The following is a 24,175-nucleotide window of genomic DNA, read 5'->3' as shown; positions in this document are numbered from 1 at the left end:
ACTCCCTATTTAGAGCTGGTTTCCAAGCCAGGCCCAGCAGCAGAACGTGCGTGGTCTGGTCGTGTGCAAGCTCTGGGAGCTGCCTGCGCCAGTCCCGGCAAGGCACGGCAGCCGGAGGCAGCTGGGCGGCTCCGCTGGGGAGGGACAGGAATATGGGGTCAAGGGGAACAGGCCACTGATAAGCATGGCTCCTGAAGCTGGGGTTCCAGGGGCACTGGTTTTAGGTAACAGATTCCTTGTGCTTTAGTCAGTGCGCTTGTAGTGAAGGTCACCGTGGTAACCAAACAAAATTCCTCGGCTTCTTGATGGGAGCTTTCCAGTAACCAGCCTGTCAGTCACTGCCCCCCCCCCAGACCTGGCAGCCTGCCAGACTGGGTTTGAAAAACCCAGACCAGGGGTGGACTGGCGGGTGGCAGAGGAGGCACCAGGCAAGACCACCTCCTCCCTCCCCACCCTTGGGGGTCCCGTTAGGCCCTTTTGGGAGTTTCTGCCTGGCCCAGCCCACGTCCCCGGGGGAATTAGAAGATCCTAGGGGAAGGACACCCCCCCCCTCCTCTCAGCACAGGAATAATACGGCCCTCTCCACAAGCTGGAGCTCGCCCTGTGTAAACAATCGGCACAGCCATCTCCCCCAGGAAACCTAGGCTGTTTTGGAAAATGTTTGAGCTGATAACTAGGCTAGCTGGGGCCAGACCTTGGCTGGTTCTGGTTGAAGCTAACTATGGCCTCAAGGGCACCTGTCTGATCTACCTGGGCTGCCTCACCTTCTTCTCAGGTTATTTCGATTGGTGCATTCCACTAGGCAGAAGGCTCAGAGTCCCGGGCCTGTGTTAATATTTCTGACTTAATCCCGCTGTGTTTATTGGATGGCTCTTATGAAGGACTTGTAATAGATCAAAAAGACACTTAAAATACCAACACTCCAGTGAAGGGGCTGGAATCAAAGGTATTAACACGAACAGAGTTTATCGCTTTGTTGGATTCATTAAACTTTTCTGGCTAGCAGTGCCCGCCCCCCCGCCCCCATGAGGACGAGAGCCAGGGGTTAAACTTGGGGCTGAGGGAAGTGTTAAGCCAGGCATAATCACGGCACCAGCACTTTCTTCCCCAGAGGTCAGTTCCTCATCAGCTAAGCTGCTTTGACATTCAGCATTTCCCTTTGCCTGTGGTTCTGTGCAGCCTCCTGTGATCTTGCTCTGTGGGACGCTGCCGTCAGGGGCCTCGGTCTCTCCCTGCCAGTCTGCTTATGCTCACATGGGAGGGTCCATGACCCAGGTGGTTTGGTTTTGGGAAGAGAAGGAAAGGAAAGTATTATTTGCAGGTGGTTTTTTTGTTTGTTTTTTTGTTTGTTTGTTTTGTCCCCCCCCCCCCCCAAAAAAAAGAATTCTTAATTTGTTTTGAAGTGATTTTAGCTCGTTTCCTGATGCTCACTCCCTGATCTCCCAGCCTACAACATTTGCTGGAAGCAGGCACTGCCCCAGGACAAAGCCTTTCTGCCCCAGGAGGAGAGGGTATTCTTGCCCATGAGGCAGGGTTGGCCTCCCTTCCGCAGTGGGTGGTCTTTGGGTCCCCAGGGTCTGCTCACTGGGCAGAGGATACAAACCTAGCCTGAGGTGTGTTTGCTTCTTGGTGATTTATACCGGGCTGGGACCCTACCTTTCTTCTACCTAGGGACCTTCTTTCTGGAAGTTTCTTCCACTCCTGAATGGTCAGGGCAAGGCTCTGCAGGGTTTGGGTTCTTATCTGTTCAAGATCGGGCATTTGTGTTTGGAGAGTCACCTGGTGATAACTGGAGCTAGGCGGCGCTGAGGGAAGCAGGGCCTGGAGGCCTGATAGGTCAGCCTGGGGTCAGTACAGATAAGAAGGCCTAGCGGGCCAGCCAGCCCCAGGCCTGCTTAGGTGCAGGCTTGCTCTCGGAAATGCCCTGAGACTGTTCTCCCTGCGGGACCAGGGCTGTTGAAGCAAGGAGGGGCTCATTTCGGGAAGCAAGAAGTTTGCTGGCTGTTGATGTTTAATACTTCAAAGGGAGTTCATTTTGAATGAATTCATGAAGAGGTGGTGGAGCAGTATGAGCCTCAAAAGATGAGGGTCCGGAGGTCAGTTACTGCCCCAGACCCAAGGGGAAATCATTGAGTTTTAGGGCTAAGAGCTGCTGTCAGGGTCCCTTCCACGTTGGGGGTTAGTCTCTAGGAAGGTGAGAAGGCTGGGCTTCCTGCTGGCCCTCTGCCTTTCAGGGAGGTCACTCCTATTGGAATTACTTTAAAATAATACCCTCAAAGAGCATGTGTGTGAATTTAACCAGTTATTTTCCCTGGTGGAGTCTCCCAGAGGCGTGGAATTTGGAGGAGTGTGTGCAACCCATGTTGCCCTGCACCCACCTGGCTTCCTGGGCCAGTGGGTAGAGCCAGGTTTTCGAGCCAGGTGACTGCAGCCTGAATGGGGGTGGGGGGGTGACTCCCACCAGATAGTCTGCCCCCATCCTGTCCTCCCAGTGGGGCCTCTGAGCGTAATCAGCTGGGCCTCCTGCCCCACCTCCAAGTCATCGCCCCTGCTAGGCCAGCCCGCTAGTTCCATTTTGCCTAGAAGCCACCCACCCCTCACCCCTGTTGGTCAAAATGGAAAACTGAACTTCTCAATTGAGTACTGGATTCTCTTCTGGGTTTGTTTCCTGATTGCCTTAGATATTCTTTTTGAACTCCCTTTTGTGGGTGGAAGCACCCCCCGGAGCAGACACTGAGGCCTGCGCCTTGCCCCCGCCTCCTCCCTGTGGGGGCCCCTCTGCTGGACACCCAGCACCCCCAGTAGACCTTCTGATGGGTAGACCAGGGGAGTGGTTTAGTTTGTTGCTCTGGAGGGAAGGAGGGACCCCCACACAGCTGTTGACGTCTTACAGTCTTCGCTCCGCTTACCCTGTTTTCTTGTTCGAGGGTGTTTATTTTCTGCTCTTTACAGCCCTCCTACTTGAAAAAACTACTGGGAGAGCTCGATGGTATCTCAAGGTCAGACAGCTGGTACAGGGCAGAGAGCAGAGGCCAGAACCCAAGCCAGGTGGTGGGCTGGACAGCCCCGAGATGCTTGAACCCCACAAGCTTGGAGAATTATAATAGGAGAGTGGGGCATCTGCTTTGTGCTCTGTGGTAGGCTCTGAACTGCTCCACATGTGTTAAGTCCTGATCTCCTCAGGGACCCTGGGAGGATGAACAACCCCCGTTATTCCCACTTTGAGGGCATAAGTATGCAGCTGTGTGGGATCGGGGCTGGGTAAGCCACAGCAGGTAGGGCAAACCTGGATGGAGCACTTCTCGAAGCGCAAGCCCCCTACTGGTCCTTTCTGCAGTTTTTCCACAGAACAGCCCCACCCCCACCCCTGGGTGTACAGATACTATCCTTCCCATTTTATGGATACCAAACGGATACAAAACTGAAGTTCTGAGAAGGTAAAAGGACTTGCTCCAGAAGCCCGGTGGCTAGAGGGGAAACCGGGGTTTGAACTTGGGTCACCCCACGTGGAGCCTGCTTTTCAGCACCGAGTCAGACGTGGGCCACGGAGGATGGGGCCCACTTCCTGTGTTTCCCCATGCGGTGTGCAGGCTCTGGCCTCCCTGGCCGGGGACTTAAACTTTCCAGAGGCGTGGCCGCCTGACTCAAAGAATAGCCTGCTTTTTCACTCAATTATGTGTTTTCTGTAAAAATAGAACTCTTCATTAAAACAGCATGGCACAGCCATCAGCCGGAATTACTAATTACTGTCCTTTAAAGAGATAATTCCCCCTTCCGTGCTTTTGCCACACCTGCTGCCATCCCCTCCCCCACTGTGGAGAGGGCTCCCACGATGACCAGGAGCCAGCGGCATGGGGTTGGTGGGACCAGGAAGAATGGACAGTGCCACAGGACACTGCAGCCTCTCTTGGACTTCTCTGATCCCAGGAACGCCCACAGCTCCCCAGGCCTCTTTGAGCCCTTGTGGCTCAAACTCCTTTTGTTATTCAACAAAGATTTGTTGAGTGACATCAGGTCCGTCATTGGGGATATGAAGATAAGAAAGACGTGGTCCCTGCCAGGCACAGGGTCTGCTAGGGAAGACTGGCAGTGATGGCATGAGCTGAGGAGACCTATCTTGTGGGGTGGCTATGTACCAGGGCTGCCTTTTTTTTTTTTTTTTAAGATTTTATTTATTTGACAGAGATAGAGAGCACAAGTAAGCAGAGCAGCAGGCAGAGGGAGAGAGAGAATCAGGCTCTCTACTGAGCAGGGAGCCCGATGCGGGGCTTGATCCCAGGACTAGAGAATCATGACCTGAGCCGAAGTTAGCCGCTTAACCAACTGACCCACCCAGGTACCTCAGGGCTGCCTTTATAGGGCTCTGTTGCCCTTGGTCGTCCCAGCAAGCCTTCCTGGGTGGTGCCGTTACTGTCCCGGAGAGGTGAAGGCACCTGCTAGGAAGGGGCCGGGGTCTGGGCGTGCACCTGCTTTGTCTGGTGCCCACGGCTGTTTTAGCACGATGTGCTCTTGTGTGCTGGGGAGTGAGCCACGGGCGAGAGGTGGCCCCTTCAGCTAGACAGCTGTGGCTGTGCTCAGGCGCTTATTGTACGTGCTAAGTGATTTTATAGGGAGCTGTTTAAAGGAACCGGAAAGGGAAAATATGGACTGATGGTGCTTACAGCCCAGGTCGTTCCTGCAGCTGCCTCTGCTCTGCACGTACTCCCCTACCACTGGGAGCAGGGTGCTGGGGGGAGTAGCCGGTGGGGGACACAAAGGAGAGACCGATCCAAGGCTCCTGGAAAGGGAGAATGGACAAGATGACCTCTGACCCCAGGACAGGGCTTGCTTAGCTCAAGCCGTCCTCACAAAAATATCCCGTTTACAAAATAATTCTTTTTAAAAATATTTTCTTTGGAAGGGTTCATGTTCACCCACTTTTGAGGAGGCTCACCCTAAGATATCTCTATGGCAGTAGGAAAAAATGATTTGTCTGTGCCTCAGATGGGAATGGCTCCAAATCTTAATCCTTTTAACAAATAATTAGCAGGCTGATCCTACCCCAGGAACAGGGGCCAGGCAGGGCCCAGGAAGTGAGGGAGTAGGCGGCAGATGCCAGGCTAACCGTGCCTCCCCCCAAAACTTCCTCCAGCAACCCCTGGCCTGAGTGGCTGGGCAGGTGGGCAAAGATGTCCTCTGGGAACACCCCGAGACACCGGCCTCCTTGGTCTGCATCTTCCCCTCCAGGAGGAGGGCTGGCCCAGAGGCAGACAGACGCTGCAAGGCTGAGATGCCTCATGGTCCAGCAGGGGCTGGACCAGTAGGCCGAGTGCCTGTCTGTACCCCCAGCTGCGGGACAGTGCAGGTGACAGGGGAGGTGGCCGGTCCCCGCCTTTAGCAGAGCATGACGGTAGAGGTGTGTGTGGTGGGGACACCCTTAGACACTGCCTAAGGGATCCCCAAGCCTGGCCACATGAGGTGGCCAGTGTGGACCTCCAAGCTCTGGTGGCATTCTTAGGGAGGGTGTGAGCTCCTAGAGAGTGGCCTTGTGGCCTCCCTGGGCCTCCCTACAAGGACCAGGGTGCACATGCTGCTTGGACTGGGCTTTGGATCCAGGACCCAGGAATCCTTCCCATAGCCCTCCCCCCTGGGGTGGGACAGAGCCCATGGTGTGTTTACATGGACTCTTGCTCCTTCCTCTTCCCCAGAGAGAACACTCACTTTCACATCTGCCTTCGGATGCAAGGCATGGGAAGGGCCTTCAGTCCTGTAAGACCTCGGGTTTATTCTGCTTGGGCCTGTACCACTTAACAAACAGGAAAGTGCTTGCAAGAGGGGGTTCCAGCCGCAGCTGCTTCACCTGGTCCCGCTCGGCTAGGCCTCCGTCCATCCCCTCCCATCCCCTTCCTTTCTGACACACTTCTTAAGTCCCGGGATCCACGCAGAGGACCGCCTGCCTTGCCAAACAGGCCACAGAGGCTTTCTGAGAGCCTTCTGAGGCACGAGGCCTGGAACCCACCCCTCTGGGTCTGTGAGGCCTGTGGCTTGGGGGCGGGGGTCCCTGCCCCCAGCCGCGGGGCAGGCCTGTGCTTGAGGACTGGGTGTAGCTGTGCGTTTCTCAGTGGCCACGCAGAGGTCATTGCAGTTCCTCTGGTGGAAAATGTCATTCCTGTCTCACTGGAACCTGTGATGTGTCCTGCTGGGTGACAGTGGAGCTGGGACTTCCGTTCGGGTTTCCCACCCCGGCCCAGTGTGTGTCTGCTCTGAACGACATTGCCGTATGGGGTCAGCAGTATGGCTGCTCCTCTCTCAGGGTGGCTCCCGTCGGGGGTTCAGGGGGCCCACAGATGCCCATGTTCTAGGATTTCCCTGTCTCAGGGCCACTGCTTGGTGGGACTTCCGGCTCTGCCTGGGTGACTGTCCTCCAGGAGGAAGACCCTGAGTCCTAAGGAGCCAGATGGCTTCATGTCCCATCCAGGCCCCGTAAAACCCAGCTTCTAGACAGCTGAGAATGGACTCAGCCAGCACGTTGCTTGCTGTGAGGCACCATAGCCTGCTCTGCAGAGATGAGGCATTGAGCAAACAGAGTCCTCCCCTCCTTCCTAAGCAGGACCCAGCCATGGGATGTGGTGGTGCCAGAAATCAGCTCTGATTTAACACAGATCACAAGACCCTGCATGTGCTGGTTGTAACGGCCCAGCTCCCCCCACAACTAAGCAGATACTGCTCAGCTCTGTGTCAGGCACTGGAGAGGCAGGGAGGACCCTGCTGCGGCGGGAAGCTGGGCCCTGGCCAATGAGTCCTTCCCCCCTGGGAGGGAAGCATGGCAGGACACAGGACAGGATAGACAGTGGTTTTACAATCTGTAGGCATTACTGGCTACAGACCATTTCTAGATTATCTGAATTTAAAAATGCCCGATAGGAATGTGTCTTCGTGATTGAACTCAGAAGCCTATGTGGCAAAAAAAGATAAGCATATATAAATAGATAATGTATATAAATAGATAATATCTAGAGGTATGGATTGTGTAATTAAATGCTAAGGAAAGACTCCTGACTATTCAGAGAAGGGCAGGGGTGGTCATGCTGCGGCTTCTCTGAGGAGAGCTAGAACCACCGAATTAAAATAGTGGGCTTTTGCAGAGTCTCAGAATCCTTTCTTCCAGTGATGTTTTGGATCCATTTGGTATATGAAACAGGCCTGCCAGGGGCTGGACTGGCTGAAGGGGGTGGGGAGCCCAGGCTTGCCCTCCATATCCCCTGGCCCCCGTGGCCAGCAGCTTCCCTGAAGCCCTGCCTGGAAGTACCGTTTTCCATGAACCCCCGATGTGTGCTGGGAAGTGTTGCCCACCAGCCACAGTAGCACACCGGCGCTCAGCCAGGCTTCTCTGACTGTCGTGGGAAGAACCAGCCCCCCCCATGCATCCTGGCACACAGGATAGGGAGGGTGTCCTGTACCGCGACAGAGGAGTGGAGGGAGCCCAGTGATGAATTAGAGGCATGCTGCCAGGTGTGCAGATGACTAAGTCTGACACAGTGAAGAGTATCCTGGAGGGGCATGTGTACAGCCGCCATGGGGACACACAGAAAGTCCGAGGGTGACCTCTGCTTAGGAGCTGGCCGGCAGTTGGAGGGAAGGGGTGAGTCCCAACAATGGCGATGACGTGCAGAAGGGCACGGATGAGTCCAGGAGCCTGTCCCCCAATTCAGGTTGTTGCTAATAGCCGTAGGAGCAGCACACGGGCGCCCAAGGGCATGGGGAGGCGCGGCAGGAATGGAAGGTCGCAGCACAAAGGCATTTGAATTGATGTCGTGGACAGTCCGGGCAGGGTTCTTTGTTGAGGAAGATCTCTCTTGGCAGTGCTCAACTGTGAGACTAAGGAAATCTCAGGAGCTAATCTGGAGCCTCCCAGGATCCAGGATCCGGGAGGGAAGGATCCAACCAGAGGGTGACTGCCTGTTGGAGCGGTTGCCCCAGCCCAGAAAGGATGTGGTTTGGTTGAGAAATTCCGCACTAGGTCACTCACGCTAAAGGAATTTCAGCAGCCACGAGGATAACAGCCTGTGTTGGTAGAAGTCACTGTCTGCCAGCTCAGCTTGCAGTCACTTATGTTCTACGCACATGGTGTGGTCGGGTCTGCCACTCACGCTGGCCCTCGGGGACACAGGAGGGGGAAGGGGCCTAGCAGAGAGGAGCTGAGGAGGAGGCATCGCAAGGGAAGCCTTCTGGGCTGATGTGCCCAGGGAACTGTCCCGGGAGCCAGCCTAGCCCAGCCCCGAGTGGCCCTGCCTGGATGTTCTTTTCTTGACTTGAGCCTGGATGTGTCCCGTGTCTGCAGGAAGGGGTTTTCACTCCTCTTGGACAGCTGCTCCAGCCTCTGGTTCCTGCCCCTTCCCAACTCCACCCCACCCTGCCCCACCCTCCTTTTCATCACAGGCCAGCCCCAGCAGGATCTCTGATCTCTACCTTCCCTGCACTGAGTCTGAACTACCTGATTATTTGGGCACCGTGTCATCTTTAGCACCAGTTATTACCTTGAAGGCGGAACTGTGTCTCCTACTCCAGATTCCTAAAGCCGAGGCGCCTAATACTTGCGGAATGTTGGACCCTTGCAGAATCTGGGAAGGGAGGGTAGGGATGGCAGGGCTGGTTCTCATGCCAACAGGATGCAGAGACCATATTCCTGCCCTGGCCTGTGCAGTCCATGCAGTGGGGACCACGCTTTCTGCCCTCGGGGCCTTGTAAGCCAGCCGGTTAGCAGATGTTCTAAGAAGGGCACAAGGCATCCTGAGCGTCTGGGAAGGTGGGATTTAAGGTCAGACTTGAGAAGGGATGAACATGGAGAGGTGAGACTGGAAGGCAGTGGGGGGATGGGGATGCTCCGAGTGAGGGAGGAGATCAGAATGGAAAGCTCCCAGGCGGAGGCTGGCCTCCCCGTCTGGTGCCTACAGCCTCAGATCACAGGAAGCACGCTCAGCCTCTGCGAGGGCCTGCATGCCAGCCTCAGATGGGCCGGCAGAAGCAGCGGGCAGTGATCAAGTACAGGGCCTGACAGTCATGTGCGTTTGTCCAACAGCGATGCCAGGATGAAAAGGGCCTCACTGCTCCCCACCCGGTGAGAACCCGGAGTCACAGCCTTGTTTGGGCCTCAGTGGCTCAGCCAAGTTCACATGCTGCTCAGGCAGCTGGTGTGCATCAGGGTGGCTGGCAGGACCCACGGTATAAAGAATCCAGGACTTCCACTGCTGTTAGTAAATGGCCACTGCCTTGAATTTCCTAACCCCAACTGCTTTGACCCACCCTCCCCTGGGACTCCAGGACTCCCTGACAACTGAAGGGCCAACATCTGGCATGCAGGATGCCCAGGCCCCCTGCCCTGGTTCTGAGGAGCAGTGTTCTAATGGTCTCTGCTGTGTCCAGGGCAGAGGGAGGAAGCAGTCGGCCCCCCTCCTGTGGTCCTGCCTTCTGGTGGGGCCAGCCCCTTCCCTCTCCTCCCAGCCCCCATCAGGGCCACATCCCCACATCACACACCATCCTGACCTCAGAAGACTCCCAGTTTTCAAGTTGAAAGAGGTTCTGAAGTGGTTCTCTTGCTTTGCAGAGTGGCTGTGTTCTAAACGATGACCAGATAGGATCTGGTGGTACTTTAAGCCTATTGTACATATAAGGGGAGCTGGCTATTTTAGGAAATCCAGTGAAGGTTTCTTTGATAAAGTGGCACATAACTGATGACTGTCCTCATGTATCCAGGGTCAGCAAACAGTCTGCACTTCAAGTGAGGAGATGTTAACTGAGCACTTACTGTGTGCTGGCAAGGTCTAAAGCAGAACTCTGCCTTTTAGGGGCCCTTTCTTTGCCAGTTCTTTGCTGAGCTTCATTCCTTGATTAAGAGTTGCCTTCTGGGACTGTCTCTTGTATACGGGGGCCGCTGGGGAGGGTGTAAATACAAGGATGGCCACACGATCATTGAGGACAGTGCATGCTGTGGGTGTGGGTAGGAGGAACAAACGAGACTTATAGCCACACTTGACAGTGCTTCAGAGGCTGGGCAGGAGGTTCTGAGATCGGGGGCCAAGTGGATGTGGGGGACTGGCAGAGTGATGGGGCAGAATGCCTTGGGGTCCTAGCCTGGAGAAGAGTCAGGGGCAAGGGAGCCCTCGTAGCTGCGTGCTAACTGTTGCCATCCCTCCCTGCAGCCTGATGTTCACCAAGGTGAAACTGGAGCAGGTGCTGAAAGGCCCAGAGGAAGCCCTCGTGACCTGCAGACAGATGCTGCGGCTGTGGCAGACCCTGTACAACTTCTCCCAGATGGGGTGAGTGGCCGGCATCGTCCCTGGGGTTGCCCATGGTGTGGATGGCCACATTGGCGGGCGGTGGTTGCCAAGGCAACAGCCCACAGCCGAGTGGCTGTGATGCCTGGGGTGGTGACAGTATTTGAATCAGAGTCTGCTCCTTACCGCTCGTGGGGCCTTTCACATCCAAAGGCTAATTTTAACCTTTTTGACAGTCCTCTGCAAAGACAGGAAGAACCAGCTCAGGAAGCAGAAGTTCTGAGGAGTAAGAAGGAAGTCATTACTGAGCGTCTGGGCCGGGCTCTGGGATGGCGGCTCCTATCTTAAACACTGTCAGATCTTAGTCTCAGCTCAGGAGGGAAACTGAGAGTCCAAGACCCTTCTAGAATTTGCCAGAGTCACTCACCTGCTTAATGGTAGTGCTGGGGCTTGAACCTGGGTTCTCTGAGTCCCAGCCATCCTGAGCCCGGTGCTTCTTCCTGGCTCCATTTGGAAGCTAGAAGAGGAGGTGTGGAAGCTGAGTTCCTGAAGGGCCTGCTCCACCCATCCCTCCCCAACTCACACACCGGCTCCACACATCCTGTCCCCTACCATAGCGCCCAGCCTGGGCTCTAGGTTTTTCCTGGGTCAGAGTAGGCACTCTTGTCCAGGTTGAAGCTGCTGAAAGTCTTTGCTCCAATCCCCTCAGACACTGTGCAGCCCAAAGCAAAAAAGGGCTTTGTGCCAGGCCCGTGCACATAGTCCTCCTGTCCTCCTGTCCTCTGGTGCTGATTCCCTCCCCTTCCCTGAAATTGCTAGCTGTGTCCTCTCCCTGAAGACCCCCTCTGATAGATGTGTTTGCATTTTCACAGGGACTCCGTGGGAGCCCAGAAGGCTTTTGCAGTCCCCAGAGGCATGTGTCTCTAATGGTGAAATTTACAGAGGAGGCCCCAGGCTAATACAGTGGGGTTAGAGTAATCCAGGGGGGTTAAAACCCCTGAGCAAAGTAGGGTCTGCCTCTCTTTGAAGGCCTTTGAAAGGCCTGGGAGATTCCAGGGCAGAGCAGGACCCAGTGAGTAGAAGCTGCCAGAAGGAGGCTCTGGGCTGAGGGACTTTCCAGAAAGGGAATGGGGAGCTGTCTGGCAGCTGGGTGATGTGGGGGTGAGGCCCAGTCTCTGGTGTGAGGGGACCTGCCCTGAGAGGCCCCTTGCACAGCCGCTCACCGGCTGCAGCCACTTTGGCAGGTCAGCAGTCTGGCTCCCCTTACAGAGAGGAGCTGTCCTCGAAGGTGGCAGGGACTCCCCATCGGCTGGGTGGCTGGTTGCCTGCCCATCCAGGAGGCCTTGGCGGGGCCCCCCCGAGCTGTGTTCTGTCTCCAGGCGCGGGGGCCCCTCCAGGCAGCAGATCTATGGGGCTGCCCCATGTTCTCGCAGGGGCTGGGGCTGTAGGTTCACACTGGGGTCGCTTTATATCACCACCCACACACTCACCTCTGATATGAGGGCCCAGTGGAGCTCCTCCTAGGTTCCCCAGGCACCTCTTTCGGGGAACCTCCTGTAGTTCCCCACTCAGGGTCGGGTAGGGCTCAGGCAGGCCAGCTATCCGGAGTCACATTGCTAGGACCAGAGGGTGGGATCCTATACCCTTCCTGGCTTTCCCCAGAATAGGGATCATGCTTTCTGAACCTGGAGCCACAGAGCAGAAACTAGAACTTGTGAAATCTGGTTTGGGGCAGCTGAGGCCAGAGGCCAGAATCCACAGCCTGAAGGTCTGGCCTACCTGTACCACCCAGGTGCCCTCCTTCTCTGCTCCACCCTGGCCAGCCCACACCCCTCAGGCCCCGCTCAGATGCCTTCTTTCTTGGAGCCTGCAGTCACCCAGCCTCTGACACTTTCATCTCAACGCTCTTGAACTAGGTCTTTCTAAGTGTTAATCGTGGACTCTTCCTCCTACCTGGCTGCCAGTTTCTTTAGGGCAGGAGCAATGCTGTATCTTGGCCTAGACCCAAGTGGCAAAAGGTCCCTGAGATGGGCTGTTTCTGGAGCCCTCGGGGTGGCCCCATCAGGGGCTGGGAGAGCAGGCGGGACAAGAAGCTGTGGGTGCCTGGCACCTGCCTGTGTCGCCTCCCATACTCCTCACGGAAACCTCGAGAGACCGAACTCCCCCGATTATTACTGCACACACTAAGCAAAATGAGAAAACTAAGACTCAGAATGGCTAAGTAGCTTTGCTGAGGGTCCCACAGCTGAGGAGGGGTGGCCTGTGTTTCTGACTCCTCGGCACCGCACTCAAGTGCCTCGGGGAGTGGAAGAGGCTAGAGAGGAAAGGCCCCAACTGGGACCCACTGTGTTTTGTGGGTGGTCTCCTCTAATGTCCGCACAATGGCTGTGCAGTGGCAGGCCCAAGTTCAGGCCAGCATGAGCCCGAGTTTAAATGGCAGGGATGGGGCCCTGGCATTCTTGCTGGGACCATCGTCTGGGCGCCCCACAGTGTGGGGAAGAAGCCTCTGGCCCCAGGACTTGGCTTGCCTTCTCTCCTGCCATTTTCACCTTGGCCTTTCTCCAAGCTTTTCCCAGGCAGCAGGTTCAAGGGCGACCCCAGAACTGGGCAGAGTGCCTGGGGGCAATGGGCACAACAGGCTGTGCCGCCTTTCTGAGCTGGTGGCTCCCCGACCTCCCACTCTGAGAAAAGAGGAACATCTCTAGTGGTGTGGGAGCTTCGAGGACCTGGGGAATTGGGGGCAGGGGAGATGACCATGCTTGCGTACCTGGCTCTTTGGGGCATGGGGTGGGGAGCACCTGGAGCTTCCTTCCCTGGGATGTGGGCTGGGGGCATTTCTGGTAGCCCATGAAGACCAGGCTTTCCTTGGGAGACAGAACTTAGTGCCTGCTCTGTGCCTGGCATTCTGCTAGACACTGTGAAAGCAGCAGGAGGTAGCAGAGACCTCCTGCTGGCCTGGGGCACTTCTAGCATCGCACACTTCAGAGGAGGGAGAATTTTGAACGTGCTGCTGGCAGCATGCTGATGGAGGGCAAGGGAGGAGGGGCACAGGAGCCACGGGGCTTTCTGGATGGATGAAGGGCACTGGGCTGAGTTGTAAATTATGGAGGGTTTTGGGTGGACCAGAAGAACAGCGAGAACATTCTTGGTGGCAGCAGCATGAGCAAATGTTAGCTGTGGGGATGAAATGTGGTAGCATTGAGGAACAGCGGGGAGACTGATCACCCCACAGGCACACGATGGCAGTGTGTGTGTGTGTGTGTGTGTGTGTGTGTAGATGTGCTGAGGATTCACAGCATGTCAGTGTAGCTGCTAGAGTGAGCCAGATTCTAGAACCCCACGCCTGAGCTCTGATCTGTTCTGCCACTCTGGTGGTCTCCATCCTTTCTAATAGTCCCGCTTTGACTCAGTTCCCTGCCCTGAACTCTCAGCCCCAGAGTTGGCCTGGCATAAGGCTCCCTTATTCTCCCTGCCAGCCCTCCACCTCACCGGGGCCTGGCCTTCCCTTGCCTTTCAGAGGCCTGGAAAAGGATGGGAGCCTCGGCGAGGGCATCACCCTGAAGAAGCAGAGCGGCATGCACCTGACTCTGCCCGACGCCCATGATGCAGACTCCGGTAAGAACGTGCCTGTGGGCGGGCGGCTGTCTGTGTGGGTTCATGGCTCACTCTTGGCCTGGGTACACGTGGGGAGAGTGGCATCTGCCCAGCCTGGCCAAACCCACCCTGCTCCCGGGCAGCTGCAGCCCCAGAGCCTGGTTCTGAGGAGCTAAGGAGCTGCCGTCGGGCCCCTTCCTGGCACCTTCCTACCCATCCTGGCTCTGGGGTGGGAAGTGAGCAGCTAGAACAGGCAGAGGAGGGACCCTGCCTCCTGGGTGGGGCTGCAGAGAGGAGAGAGTGGAGAGACGGCTGTGGAGCCCAGAAACCATCTCCCTGGAGGCTAAGCTTGAGGCCAGGGTCTACCACTAAAGTGTCCTTAGTAGATGGAGTCAAGTAGGAAGGAATGAGCTGAGCTTTGATTTACAACTCTAAGCTCAAAGTGGACTGTTTCAATGAGGATGCGATGAAAGCAGAATAGCCAAGGCACAAGAAGAACAGGTCACAGAACAGAGCACGAGGGAGTTGCGTTTCGTGGCATGGCTCCTTCTGTCCACTTGCGGACGTGAGCTGAGTGTGCCTTTGTTGTCCCTGACGGAGCTGGACTGCCCCGGGCCAAGCCCCACACCTGACCCAGAGGCACATCTGAGGGGCTCTGGGCTGACTGCAGAGCTGCTGACTCCAAAGCAGGGATGGTGAAGGGGGAACCAGCGCCCTTGCGGAGAACGGGGGATGAACCATGAGCAAATGATTAGGCTCCATGGGCGCTCATCTTGGAAACTGAGACCATCTGGGAGGGCCCCGAGGTCTCCTGAGTTTATTGGAGCCTTTATTGCCCCAGCTGGGAGGAGGAGAAAGGGCTCGTGTTTCACCTGCACGTGAAATGTAAATGTCAACAGCCATATATCCTGAGCAGGGACCCGAGTCACTCAGAGCTGCTGTGGGAGAGGTTCTCCAGAGCCACAGGGGCCCGCCGAGCTGCTGCTACCCAAGGATTTGGCCCAGCGCAGCCTTGAATGGGACCTTTCTGTAGAAGAAGTAGTAATATGCACCTGGGAAAAGAGAAAGCAAAGAGAGAAGGGAGAAGAGAAAAATCTTTCAGTTTCACCCCCCAGACCACAGTAATGGCCTCTAAGATCTTTCTTCCAGGCCCCTATTTCTTTCTTAGAAAAATGAGATTGTACCCTTTTACGGCTTTTTTTTTTCCCCACCTAATTGTGCCGTGAGCACCCTTCTCCTTCCAGCTCCGCGCTTCTGTGCCATTAGTGTGATGGCCGCGGGGTCTGAGATGATTAGCCCTGCACGGATTTTGAATCACCCCCTGTTGTTGGACATCTGGGTCATTTCTGTTCTCAGTGTTACAGGCACTTTGGCCAGTGTTCAGGCCTGTCTTCTTTAGTGATCGGCTCCTCAGAGTGGGCTTGCTGTCCAGCTGCCCCTTCTGAGCTCCTCATCCCAGTCGTGACTGAGGGGCTCTTCCCTGTGCATCCTTGAGCTGGTTCATGACTACTCAGCCACCTCCCCTCTCACTTGGCAGGCTCACGGCACGCATCCTCCATCGCAGCCTCCCGGCTGGAGGAGGCCATGTCAGAGCTGACGGTGCCCAGCTCCGTCCTGAAGCAGGGCCCCATGCAGCTGTGGACCACGCTGGAACAGATCTGGCTCCAGGCTGGTGAGTGTCCCCCCACCTCGGTGACACCCACCCACCTGCCCGCAGGCCTCTCAGAGCCGTGTCCTGCCCTGGAGTTGGCGGGCGCGGCAGGGGGCGGGGTGTCTGGGGTTGTGAAGACCCCTGACAAGGCCTATGTAGACCGCAGTGCTCACGGAAAGGCCTAAGGATCCGGAACCTGGAGCTCTGGTTCCAGCTCGTTCTTCTTTGCTTGGCCCAAGAAGAGTCACTTCATTTGTCTGGCGTGGGTTTCCTTCTCCACCACATGGGGACAGGGCCTGCCTGGGGGAGGCTCTCCAGCAGCAAATACAAATGTAAGAAGATTTGAAGAAAGTGCAGAGGGGTAGCCTTCTTGGTCTCAAAGACGGGCCCTGTCCATCCTTTTTGCCCACCCTCCCCTGAGTAAAACTAGCTCAGACCCCAGAAAGCTTATGGAATCGCTGGAGGAGAGATGAGGTCTGGTGGTGTAGTTCATGATGGCAGAGGGCTGGTAACCCTGAGGTGGCTGTTCAGGTGACAGTCCCTCTTGATAGGTAAGGGCATCATTGCTGCCGTGGAATGTGAGGGGGTCAGTTACTATTGGGGACACAGGTAACGCTGGGATCACCCAGGGCTGGGTTCTAATGCCAGCCCCCTAGGGCCCATCCTGATCTAAAATGAGCTCATGAGTAAAGCAGTTGGTACCGTGTGGGGCACATAGTAGGTGCTCAGGGAAGTTTCTCCCTGATTTTCTGGTTCCCTGATGGGAGCCCATCTCTCCCCAAGGGCTGGCACCTACACCCCCCCGATGGGAGACGCAGAGGAGACTGCAGGTAGAAAGTTCCTGAGCTGAGCAGACATTGCAAGTTAGAGGCAGAAAGTGGTTCACTGGGAATCTCAGGCTTTCCTCTGCCTGGATTTCACATATGGCCCCATTACCATGTAGTCCTCCGCCTACTCTCCCACCTGAGGTTCTGAATCTGGGGAAAGAAATCAGACCAGGTTGCACAGGCTAAACAGGGAAGCATTTTAATAATGCAAACATGGCCCCAGTTAGTGTATCAGGGTCCCTTAGGAGGCTAGGAATGTGTGAGGGTCATGCTCCCCAGCCAGCTTGTTGTGTCCTAAGTGGCAAGAGGAAGGTTGAAACTCCAGAGGGATATGAAGCAAGCCCTCCCCTTAGGCAAACAGCCCCGTGTCTTATTCTAAGACATGGAGCCAGCCCGGCTCCCAAGAGGCACACTGGAACCCCAGCCCATCCATGTGCCTGGGGTAGAAGGTTGCACCCACACGGGGCCTTCACCACGTGGATCAGTGAGGTGGTGATCAGATCCCGGAGTTGTGCGTTGTCTACTCTGGAACTCCCAAGGTCTTTTTTTTTATTGCTGTGCGTTGTCTCCTACCAGCAACAAATGAACATGTGTTTGCATTCCACAAGCCTGCTTTCCATGGTTCAGGTATGCAGCTTTATGCTCGGGGTGCTAGTATAGTCTGGTAACTCCAGGAAGGTTAACTCAACGGCCTTCCTGAAGCTTGTAATCAGGCGTGGGAATTATCAGTATAAATACATGTCCTTCAGTAATTTGCATATTAGCCTTTCTTCTCTGGACATTATCCTAAGATATTCAGCCCCCCAGAAAACTCTTGAGAACAAAATCTGAATGCTTTGAATGTGGCGCCAGGTAAGGGTTGGGCAGTGTGGCATCAGGAGACAGGTTTGGGTGTGTGTGACGGATCCAGAATCGCAGGGACTTCTGCAAGGTAGATGCTTTGTTGTCCTTTCGTAACAATTCAGAGATGGCGCCCTTGACTGGGATGACAGCTCTGCTCTCCTGGTCCAGGGACCCAGGTTCCTTCCATTGTGTGGTCTCTGTTCTCCATGGGTTGTAACTCTCAACCCCTGTGGCCCATTGTGGCTCTTCAGCACATTCACATTCCAAGGCATAACTAGCGAGAGTAAGAGAAGGGGACAATCCCTCCCTGTAAGGATATAGTGTGAAATTTGCATACATCAGTCTCCATCATGATCCATTGGCCAGAACTTCGTCACATGACCCCACCTAGCTGCAAAGAACTCTGGGAAGTGTCGCTCTCCTGGCTGTCTGTATGCCCCATGAAAAACCAGGGGCTCTGTCATTATCGGAGAAAGGGAGAAGGAACACCTGCCACATCCAGAAAGGGAAGTAAGAAAGTGTCCCAGGATATCCCTTCTGAGCGTGGGAGGATTCTGGAGTGTCTGCACTCCAGAAGCCATCAGCAGCAAGCATGTGCCGAGCACTTAGGGAATGAGGGGCTGCTGGGACCACATCCCTGAGGCAAAAACTTCTCCCTAACCTCATCTACCTGACCTAGGCTGAGAGGTTCCTCACTAGCATCCCTACCCCCACCCCCCGACTAACGATTCCAGCCCCTACAGCAAATGCTCAGTAAGGGAAGAATGTCCTCCTTTTTCATTTCCGAAGAAGTTCGTCCCCCAGCTTTCATTCAGGATGAATCACACCCCAGGCTATTGAGGCCCCATCAGTCCCCCCACTTAGGTTGGGAGATGGTACCCTTCCTCTCCTAACTCTTGTCCTTCTGCCTGCCCTCTCCAGACCTCTGTCCTATTCCAGTCAGATGTGACAAACATCACAGGGAGCTTCCCCTCGAGAGAGGAGTTCCAGGAATGTTGCCTCTTTGGCAGCGGGTCCATGTGACCGTGGCACGAGGCCTCACAGATGCCCCCATGTCCACATGTTGAGAGGTGCCTTTTGGAAGAGCAAGATGGCCTACCTCCCTCTGTCACTGCAGCTCATGTCTCTGGGAGCTAACAGTGTGCTGGAGGGAGGGAGAGAGATGTAAGGAAGGGTTCCCGTGCCCTGGAGGTCCAGGGCACTCCTAGGCAGCCATGGGCTTTCACTCGGTCCAGGGAAGCTGGCCTGAGTCTCGGCTCCCAAATGGCAGATTCACAGTGTCTGGGCACTGGGCACAGAGCCGCAGCTACTAAACAGATGCGTCAAGCAAGAGCTAGTACAGCCCCCCGTCCAGGCTGGATCTATGCCCAGAGATCCTGTAGGATGGGCAGAGAACCTGTGCCCAAGGCAGCTTAGAGTGGGGACCACCTATGGAGGCAGTCCTCAGGAGGTCCTGGGCATGGGTAGGTAAAAGCTACCCTGTGAGCTGGGCAGACTGGGGAACTGGGGTGGGGTGGCCGGGGTCAAGCCAAAAGATCATCTTCATCATAAAATTATAGTCAAGGGAGGGGTGCCTGTGTGCTCAGTCAGACATTCACGTGTCTGACTCGGTTTCGGCTCAGGTCGTGATCCCAGGGTTGTGAGATCGAGCCCCGAGCCCCGTGTCAGCTCAGCTTAAGATTCTCCCTCTCAAAAAAAAAAAGAGAAAAGATCCTCCTTCTCCCTCCAAACCCTTACTCTTTCTCTCTCCCCCTGTCCCCCCCCCCCCAAAAAAGAACTACAGCCAAGGGAGCAGCTCTGCCTTACTCTTGGTCCCACATGCTCCTCTTGTGCTTTTGTTCCCTCACCTCTCATGCCTTTCTTCATCTTCCCTCACATTCCCCTCCATCCCAGCTCCCCGCCCTTCTCCCTCCTGCCTTCTGTGCCTTCTTCCCACGTCCCCTCTTCCCTTGCTTGGGCTTTTTCTTCTTCCCTTCTCAGCGGCACCCCCACCTCCCAGCTGCCACTCGGGAATAGGAAGTTGTGAGCCCAGACCCTGCAGCCTTGACTCCCTTGTGGCTGGAGGAAAATCGGGCCCCTCTCTGGGTCCCTGAGGTGGAGGGTCTCAGACCACCTGCAGAATGCCTTTAAACCTTTGGATTCTCTCTTATTCTCTTGGTTCCCTAGCTGCCTCTCTCCTTCCTTGTCTGCCTCTCTTCCTTCTCCTTTATTCTGGGTGTCCATATGTCCTGAAGGTCTGCTCTGTGGGGAGGATGCTTGTGTCCTTTAGGGGGGCAGTTTTGGTGATCCTCTCTGGAGTTCAAGGCTAGCTAAGGGCCTCACCTTAACTTCTTTCCTGAGCTTCCCGCCTCCCCCTGAGGTGCCTCTGCCTTTAGCCTGGGTGCCCCTCCTTTCTGAGGTCTTACGGAGGGTCTACAGGAAGCCCCTCTCACGTGGGGAGGCCCCTGAAAGGCCGCAGACCTGACCCTGAGCCCTCCCTCACCCTGCCCCTCAGCTCAGGAGGAGACCCTGGGGCAAGGCCCTCCCTGCCAAGAGCATGTGCAAACAGCCCATCGAGAGTGGGTTCATCCCGCATCCTGGGGGTGGGATGGGGCTTGGCTCTGAAAGAAAGACTGGAACCAGCTCTGGGTGCGGGGTTAGATCAGGATGCCTCAGAGAAAAAATAATAAAAGGGACTGTTGCAAAGCTCCAGGGAACAGATGTTTTCCATTTGGAGCCTGCCGAGAGCAGCACAGAGGGGGGTGGGTGGAGGGAGATGGATGGAAGAGGGAGGAAAGCTGGGACACAGAGGCAGGAGGGGAGGTCAAGGGTAGGCAGACAGGAAGATGAGAGAAGTGGGGAAATCAGGACGTAGGGAGAGAGAAGGCGCTGAAGGGATGGGAGAGGCCCCTCCGCACTGGGGACAGCAAGGGCTGTTTGCCAGGGTGGTGGCCCAGACTGTGAGTAGCCAAGACCGGTAACAGGGAGCACTGCTCCAGCCCTGGCTGGGGAGGAGGCCGGGATGGGTGGGTACCTTGGGGCCCCAGCAGTTAAGGCCGGGAGGTCGAGAAATCAGGGCAGTGGACGGGCACGGTGCCACGTGCGGCTCCTGCTGGAGCTGATGCTGGCTGGCTGGGGAGCACCATGTTTGGTAAAACAGTTGCCCGGGGATGCTGAGGCTGGGAAGAAGGGGTGCCCCGCAGCCCCCAGATCTGTGGGTCTGGCTGCAGGGCAGAGGCCCCGCCCTGGAGTCTGAGCATGCCAGGGACTGTGTGCAAGGCGGCCAGGAGCCCTCAGGAGACCTCACTTCGCTGGCTCTGTTCTGTGTCATCTGGTTTCCTGCCTAACTGGTAATGAATTCCATCGGACCAAAGCAGCCCTACCTATTTTTCCGGGCATGTTCTCTGGTGTGTGGCCAGCCCAACAAGGCCCAGGGACCCGAGGAAAGAGGAAGGTGGGGATCCCTGTAATTGAAATCTGTTGATATGAAGGCACTGGGAGGAGCCCCCCAAGGAAGAGACAGCCTCCAGAGACAAGGACTCAGAAGGCAGGCCAGAGAGTTGTAAACAGTTTAATGAGCAGGGGCAGGATGAGGCCGGCAGGTGGACCGGGCCTGCTGGGCACGGGTGAGGGGAGTGGAGGGCCTAAGCGTTTGAGCCAAGTTTCTGAGCTCCTGGTGGTAGAGGAAGCAGCCTCCCTGCCCCCAACACTCACACCTCACACTTCCTTCTGCTTCTCCCCTTGCCCCCAGTAACGCTGGGGAGTTCAGTTATGGTGGAACCCAGCTGTCTGGGTCGGCACAGCTTCCCTTCTCTGTGTCAGTCCAACTGCCCCTGTGCCTTCAGGCCCCAGCTCAAATGTTGCCTCCCCCAGGAAGACTTCCCTGACCACACCAGCACAGCTGACCTGACCCCTTCTGAGTGCCCAGAGCTTTCAGAATTGGCACGTGTCATTACATTGCCTTGGCTCGCTCCAGTGGTTTGGTTGCTCAGCTGTCCCACCTCCCTCCACCTCCACTCTTTCTTCTTCTCCTGGAAGGGCCAGGCACATTGTCAGTACGTAATAGTTGTATACTGGACCCTCACTTACGAAGCCAGCCTGCTCAGAGCCCCAAGCAGCAGCTCTGGAAGGGAACACAACAGCAGAGGAGAGGAGAGAAGAGCCTAGGTCGAGCTAGACAAGCACCTGAGCTCTGGCCAGCCCTCCCAGCAAGGCCCTGGCTCAAAGCCTGCCCTTCCTGGCCTCGTCTTCCCATGCTTTCTACCTTGGGACTGTGCCTCTCAGGCTGTCTACGGGGACAAGAGCCTGAGTTTCTCTCTAGCCTGATAATGGGGGCCTGGCTCCTCTGTGTTTACTTAATTCTTCCAAATTCTCATCTCCACCAGAGGAAAAGAGTCCCCTTGCTGAAAAAGGCCTCTGTCGTCTTATAGGATGTGGCAAGCTTCTTGATTACACAATGAACCTTAGGCAACACTCATGCTGATTACCCCAAGTGCTGTGCGCTGCGGTCAAGGCCTTAGGCTTCCTTCCTGCGGCTTGTTGGAGCAGGAAGACGTGATGCCTGGGTCCGGCTTTTCCACCTCTTTCTGGGAGCTTCTTTGGGGATGTCTGTTACCCACCCCGCCCTAGACCTAACCCGAATTAGTGTAACCTCAGCCCTTGGCCAGTGCTAGGAACAGCTCCTGGCACAGTCACCAGCCAGGCTCTGCGTGCCCTTCTGTGCTCCCATCTGCGCGCAGGCACCAGCCCTGGGAGGGGCAGCCGAGCCCGGGGCTGCCAGGAGAGGAAGGCTGAGCGGGCCACGAGGCCGAGCTGCCCGCCTAGCCAGTCTCTTTCTAAAAAGTGCCTGCGCTGGGTGTGTACCTGTGCAGTGTGGATCTGAAGTATGTATTTATGTGGGTTGGCCTGGGATCAGAGATGGCCCCATTTTCCAGTGATCTAGGGGAAGAAGGCCAACTGGTTATAGGACAGCTCTTCCCAGCTTGTTGGTGAAAGGCATGAGCATCCCCTGTTCTCTTGCTGTTGCAGAAAGCCCTGAGCTTTGGGGGGAGGCCGGAGCTGCTGGAAGCCCAGTGCTGTCTTGCTCCTTTCTATGGAGGGACTGGAGTGAGGGACCCCCGCCCCCAGCCTTGTTTGTTAGCACAGGGCCCATGAGAGCGCCGTTTGGGAGGAGTAAGTGAGAGAAAACACTTGGGAGCAGGCTTTGGCCCGCTATCCGACTCCAGGAGTGTGGGCCTTGGGGAGAACGCACCTGCCTCATCCTGACCAGCCTCCATCCCTACGCCCAGCCTCGTGGTCATCAGGCAGAGGGACACTGCAGAAAGCCACTGACCTTTACGCATACCACCTGTGCCCTCACTGCCAAGCTTGGAAGTCAGCCTGATGCCAACCCCAGGTGCACAACAGACTCTCCCTGTGGCCTTAGGCAGCTTCCCTTACCCTCTCTGTGCCCAGGGAACCCCTCCCCGAGGCAGGGTAATAGAAGTGCTTCGTGTGCAGGCTGTCGTGTTGGTGGAGATGGTCTATGCCTGATACCAAGCGAGCCCTCAGAAACCGTCCCGTGCTGTTGCCCCCACAGCCTGGAGCCAGCTGGGCCCATGCTGCCGTGACTCCAGGGGAGGTTCCCATCACCTGAGACCCTCAAACTCTGGGGGTTTATGGTCAGATGTGGGGAGAGGGCCTCTGCCTCTGACTTTTCCTCCCATGGTCACCTCCCACCATCCTTCTGGTTTCGCAGCTGAGCTGTTCATGGAGCAGCGACATCTCAAGGAGGCAGGTTTCTGCATCCAGGAGGCAGCGGGCCTCTTCCCCACCTCGCACTCGGTACTCTACATGCGGGGCCGGCTAGCCGAGATGAAGGGCAGCCTGGAGGAGGCCGAGCAGCTGTACAAGGAGGCGCTCACAGTGAACCCTGACGGCGTGCGGATCATGCATAGCCTGGTGAGTCAGCCCCCAGCCCTGAGAAGGGCCTCGGGACCGTCCTCCTCTCTCACCCCCTCTACTGTCTGTGTGGGCCCTATTGTCTGCAGGGAGGTGGCCCCCTACCTGCTCTGCTGGGAGAGAGCAAACCGGCTTGTGGAGGCAGGCCATTCCCCTTCTGTCAGAGCCTGCCTGAGTTGAGAAAAATCTAGGATGGGTTGATATTCTTTGTGACTTCCTTTTTGCTCTAAGCTTCTGTAAAGTAGTGTAACCCCAAAGGGGTTCCTCCTCAGCTCCTTGTCCTGGACAGTCTAGGCAAAATGCCCGGCTTTCTGGGAGTCCTCAGGCCCTTGATGCTCACTGGGCTACCGCTCCCACTTCGGAGGAGCTCTGTGTCTCTTTGGTGGCATTCAGAGGATGTCATGGGTGGGCTGTCATGACAGGCCTTCCTCGAGCACACATGGAAAATAGCCCCTGGGGGGTGGGTAAGAGGGCCCAATAGCCCCTGCTGGGCGTGACACTCAGGACTTGGGTGCCCAGGGTTCGGTGACTTTCTGTGGGAAGGTCTGGAAGGCTGGGAGCAGGATGCTGGTGTTCTTGGCTTGGACTTGCCATTCCCTTTCCAGGAGATCGTGAGCAAGTTGGCCCCCTTCTCTGAGCCTCAGTTTGACTTATCTGTGCAATGGGGATTCTCTGGTGCAGGAAACATTTATTGAATACCTGCTCTGACAGCGGGTATAGTAGACCGGCGAGATAACTGGTTTTCCTTCCTTTCCTTAGCTACTTTTATTTATTTTTTCCTTAGCTGCTTTCAGAGAGCAGGTTATCAGGATAAATGTAATGCTCTGAGAGTGTGCAGGCATGTGTCAACACAGTGATTTTTGAAGTATAATTTAGGAACATCCCAACACAGTGTTCCCCTATCAGGGTGCAGATCCCACCTCAGATGCCCCAGATGAGCATCCTCTGAGGAGAAGGTGTCCCCAACATCAGCCACATGCAGAACACAGAGGGGTCAGAATGACCCCAGACGGCTGCAGGTTTGTCATTGCCAAAAGGGTTCTGATTCCTTCCTGAGGAGAAGCCGCGCGGAGTTCGATTTCCGCTCT

General features: G+C 56.0%; 1 protein-coding gene across 2 annotated transcripts in view; it reads left to right on the top strand.

The window, feature by feature from the left end:
* The window catches only part of LOC111155861 (tetratricopeptide repeat domain 7A), a 115,358-nt gene that overhangs the window by 78,104 nt on the left and 13,079 nt on the right, over nucleotides 1–24,175 (top strand). For both annotated transcript variants that reach the window (XM_022516283.1, XM_022516282.1), the window contains 4 exons: nucleotides 10,179–10,295; nucleotides 13,771–13,868; nucleotides 15,385–15,519; nucleotides 22,885–23,087. In XM_022516283.1, coding sequence (XP_022371991.1) covers nucleotides 10,179–10,295; nucleotides 13,771–13,868; nucleotides 15,385–15,519; nucleotides 22,885–23,087 — 553 coding nt within the window. The remainder of the gene's footprint in view (nucleotides 1–10,178; nucleotides 10,296–13,770; nucleotides 13,869–15,384; nucleotides 15,520–22,884; nucleotides 23,088–24,175) is intronic.

This window comes from Enhydra lutris, unplaced genomic scaffold (assembly GCF_002288905.1).
Source record: "Enhydra lutris kenyoni isolate GAN:26980312 unplaced genomic scaffold, ASM228890v2 scaffoldscaffold44, whole genome shotgun sequence".
In the NCBI taxonomy this organism is placed as follows: domain Eukaryota; kingdom Metazoa; phylum Chordata; class Mammalia; order Carnivora; family Mustelidae; genus Enhydra; species Enhydra lutris.
This window is presented reverse-complemented; position numbering and strand designations above follow the sequence as displayed.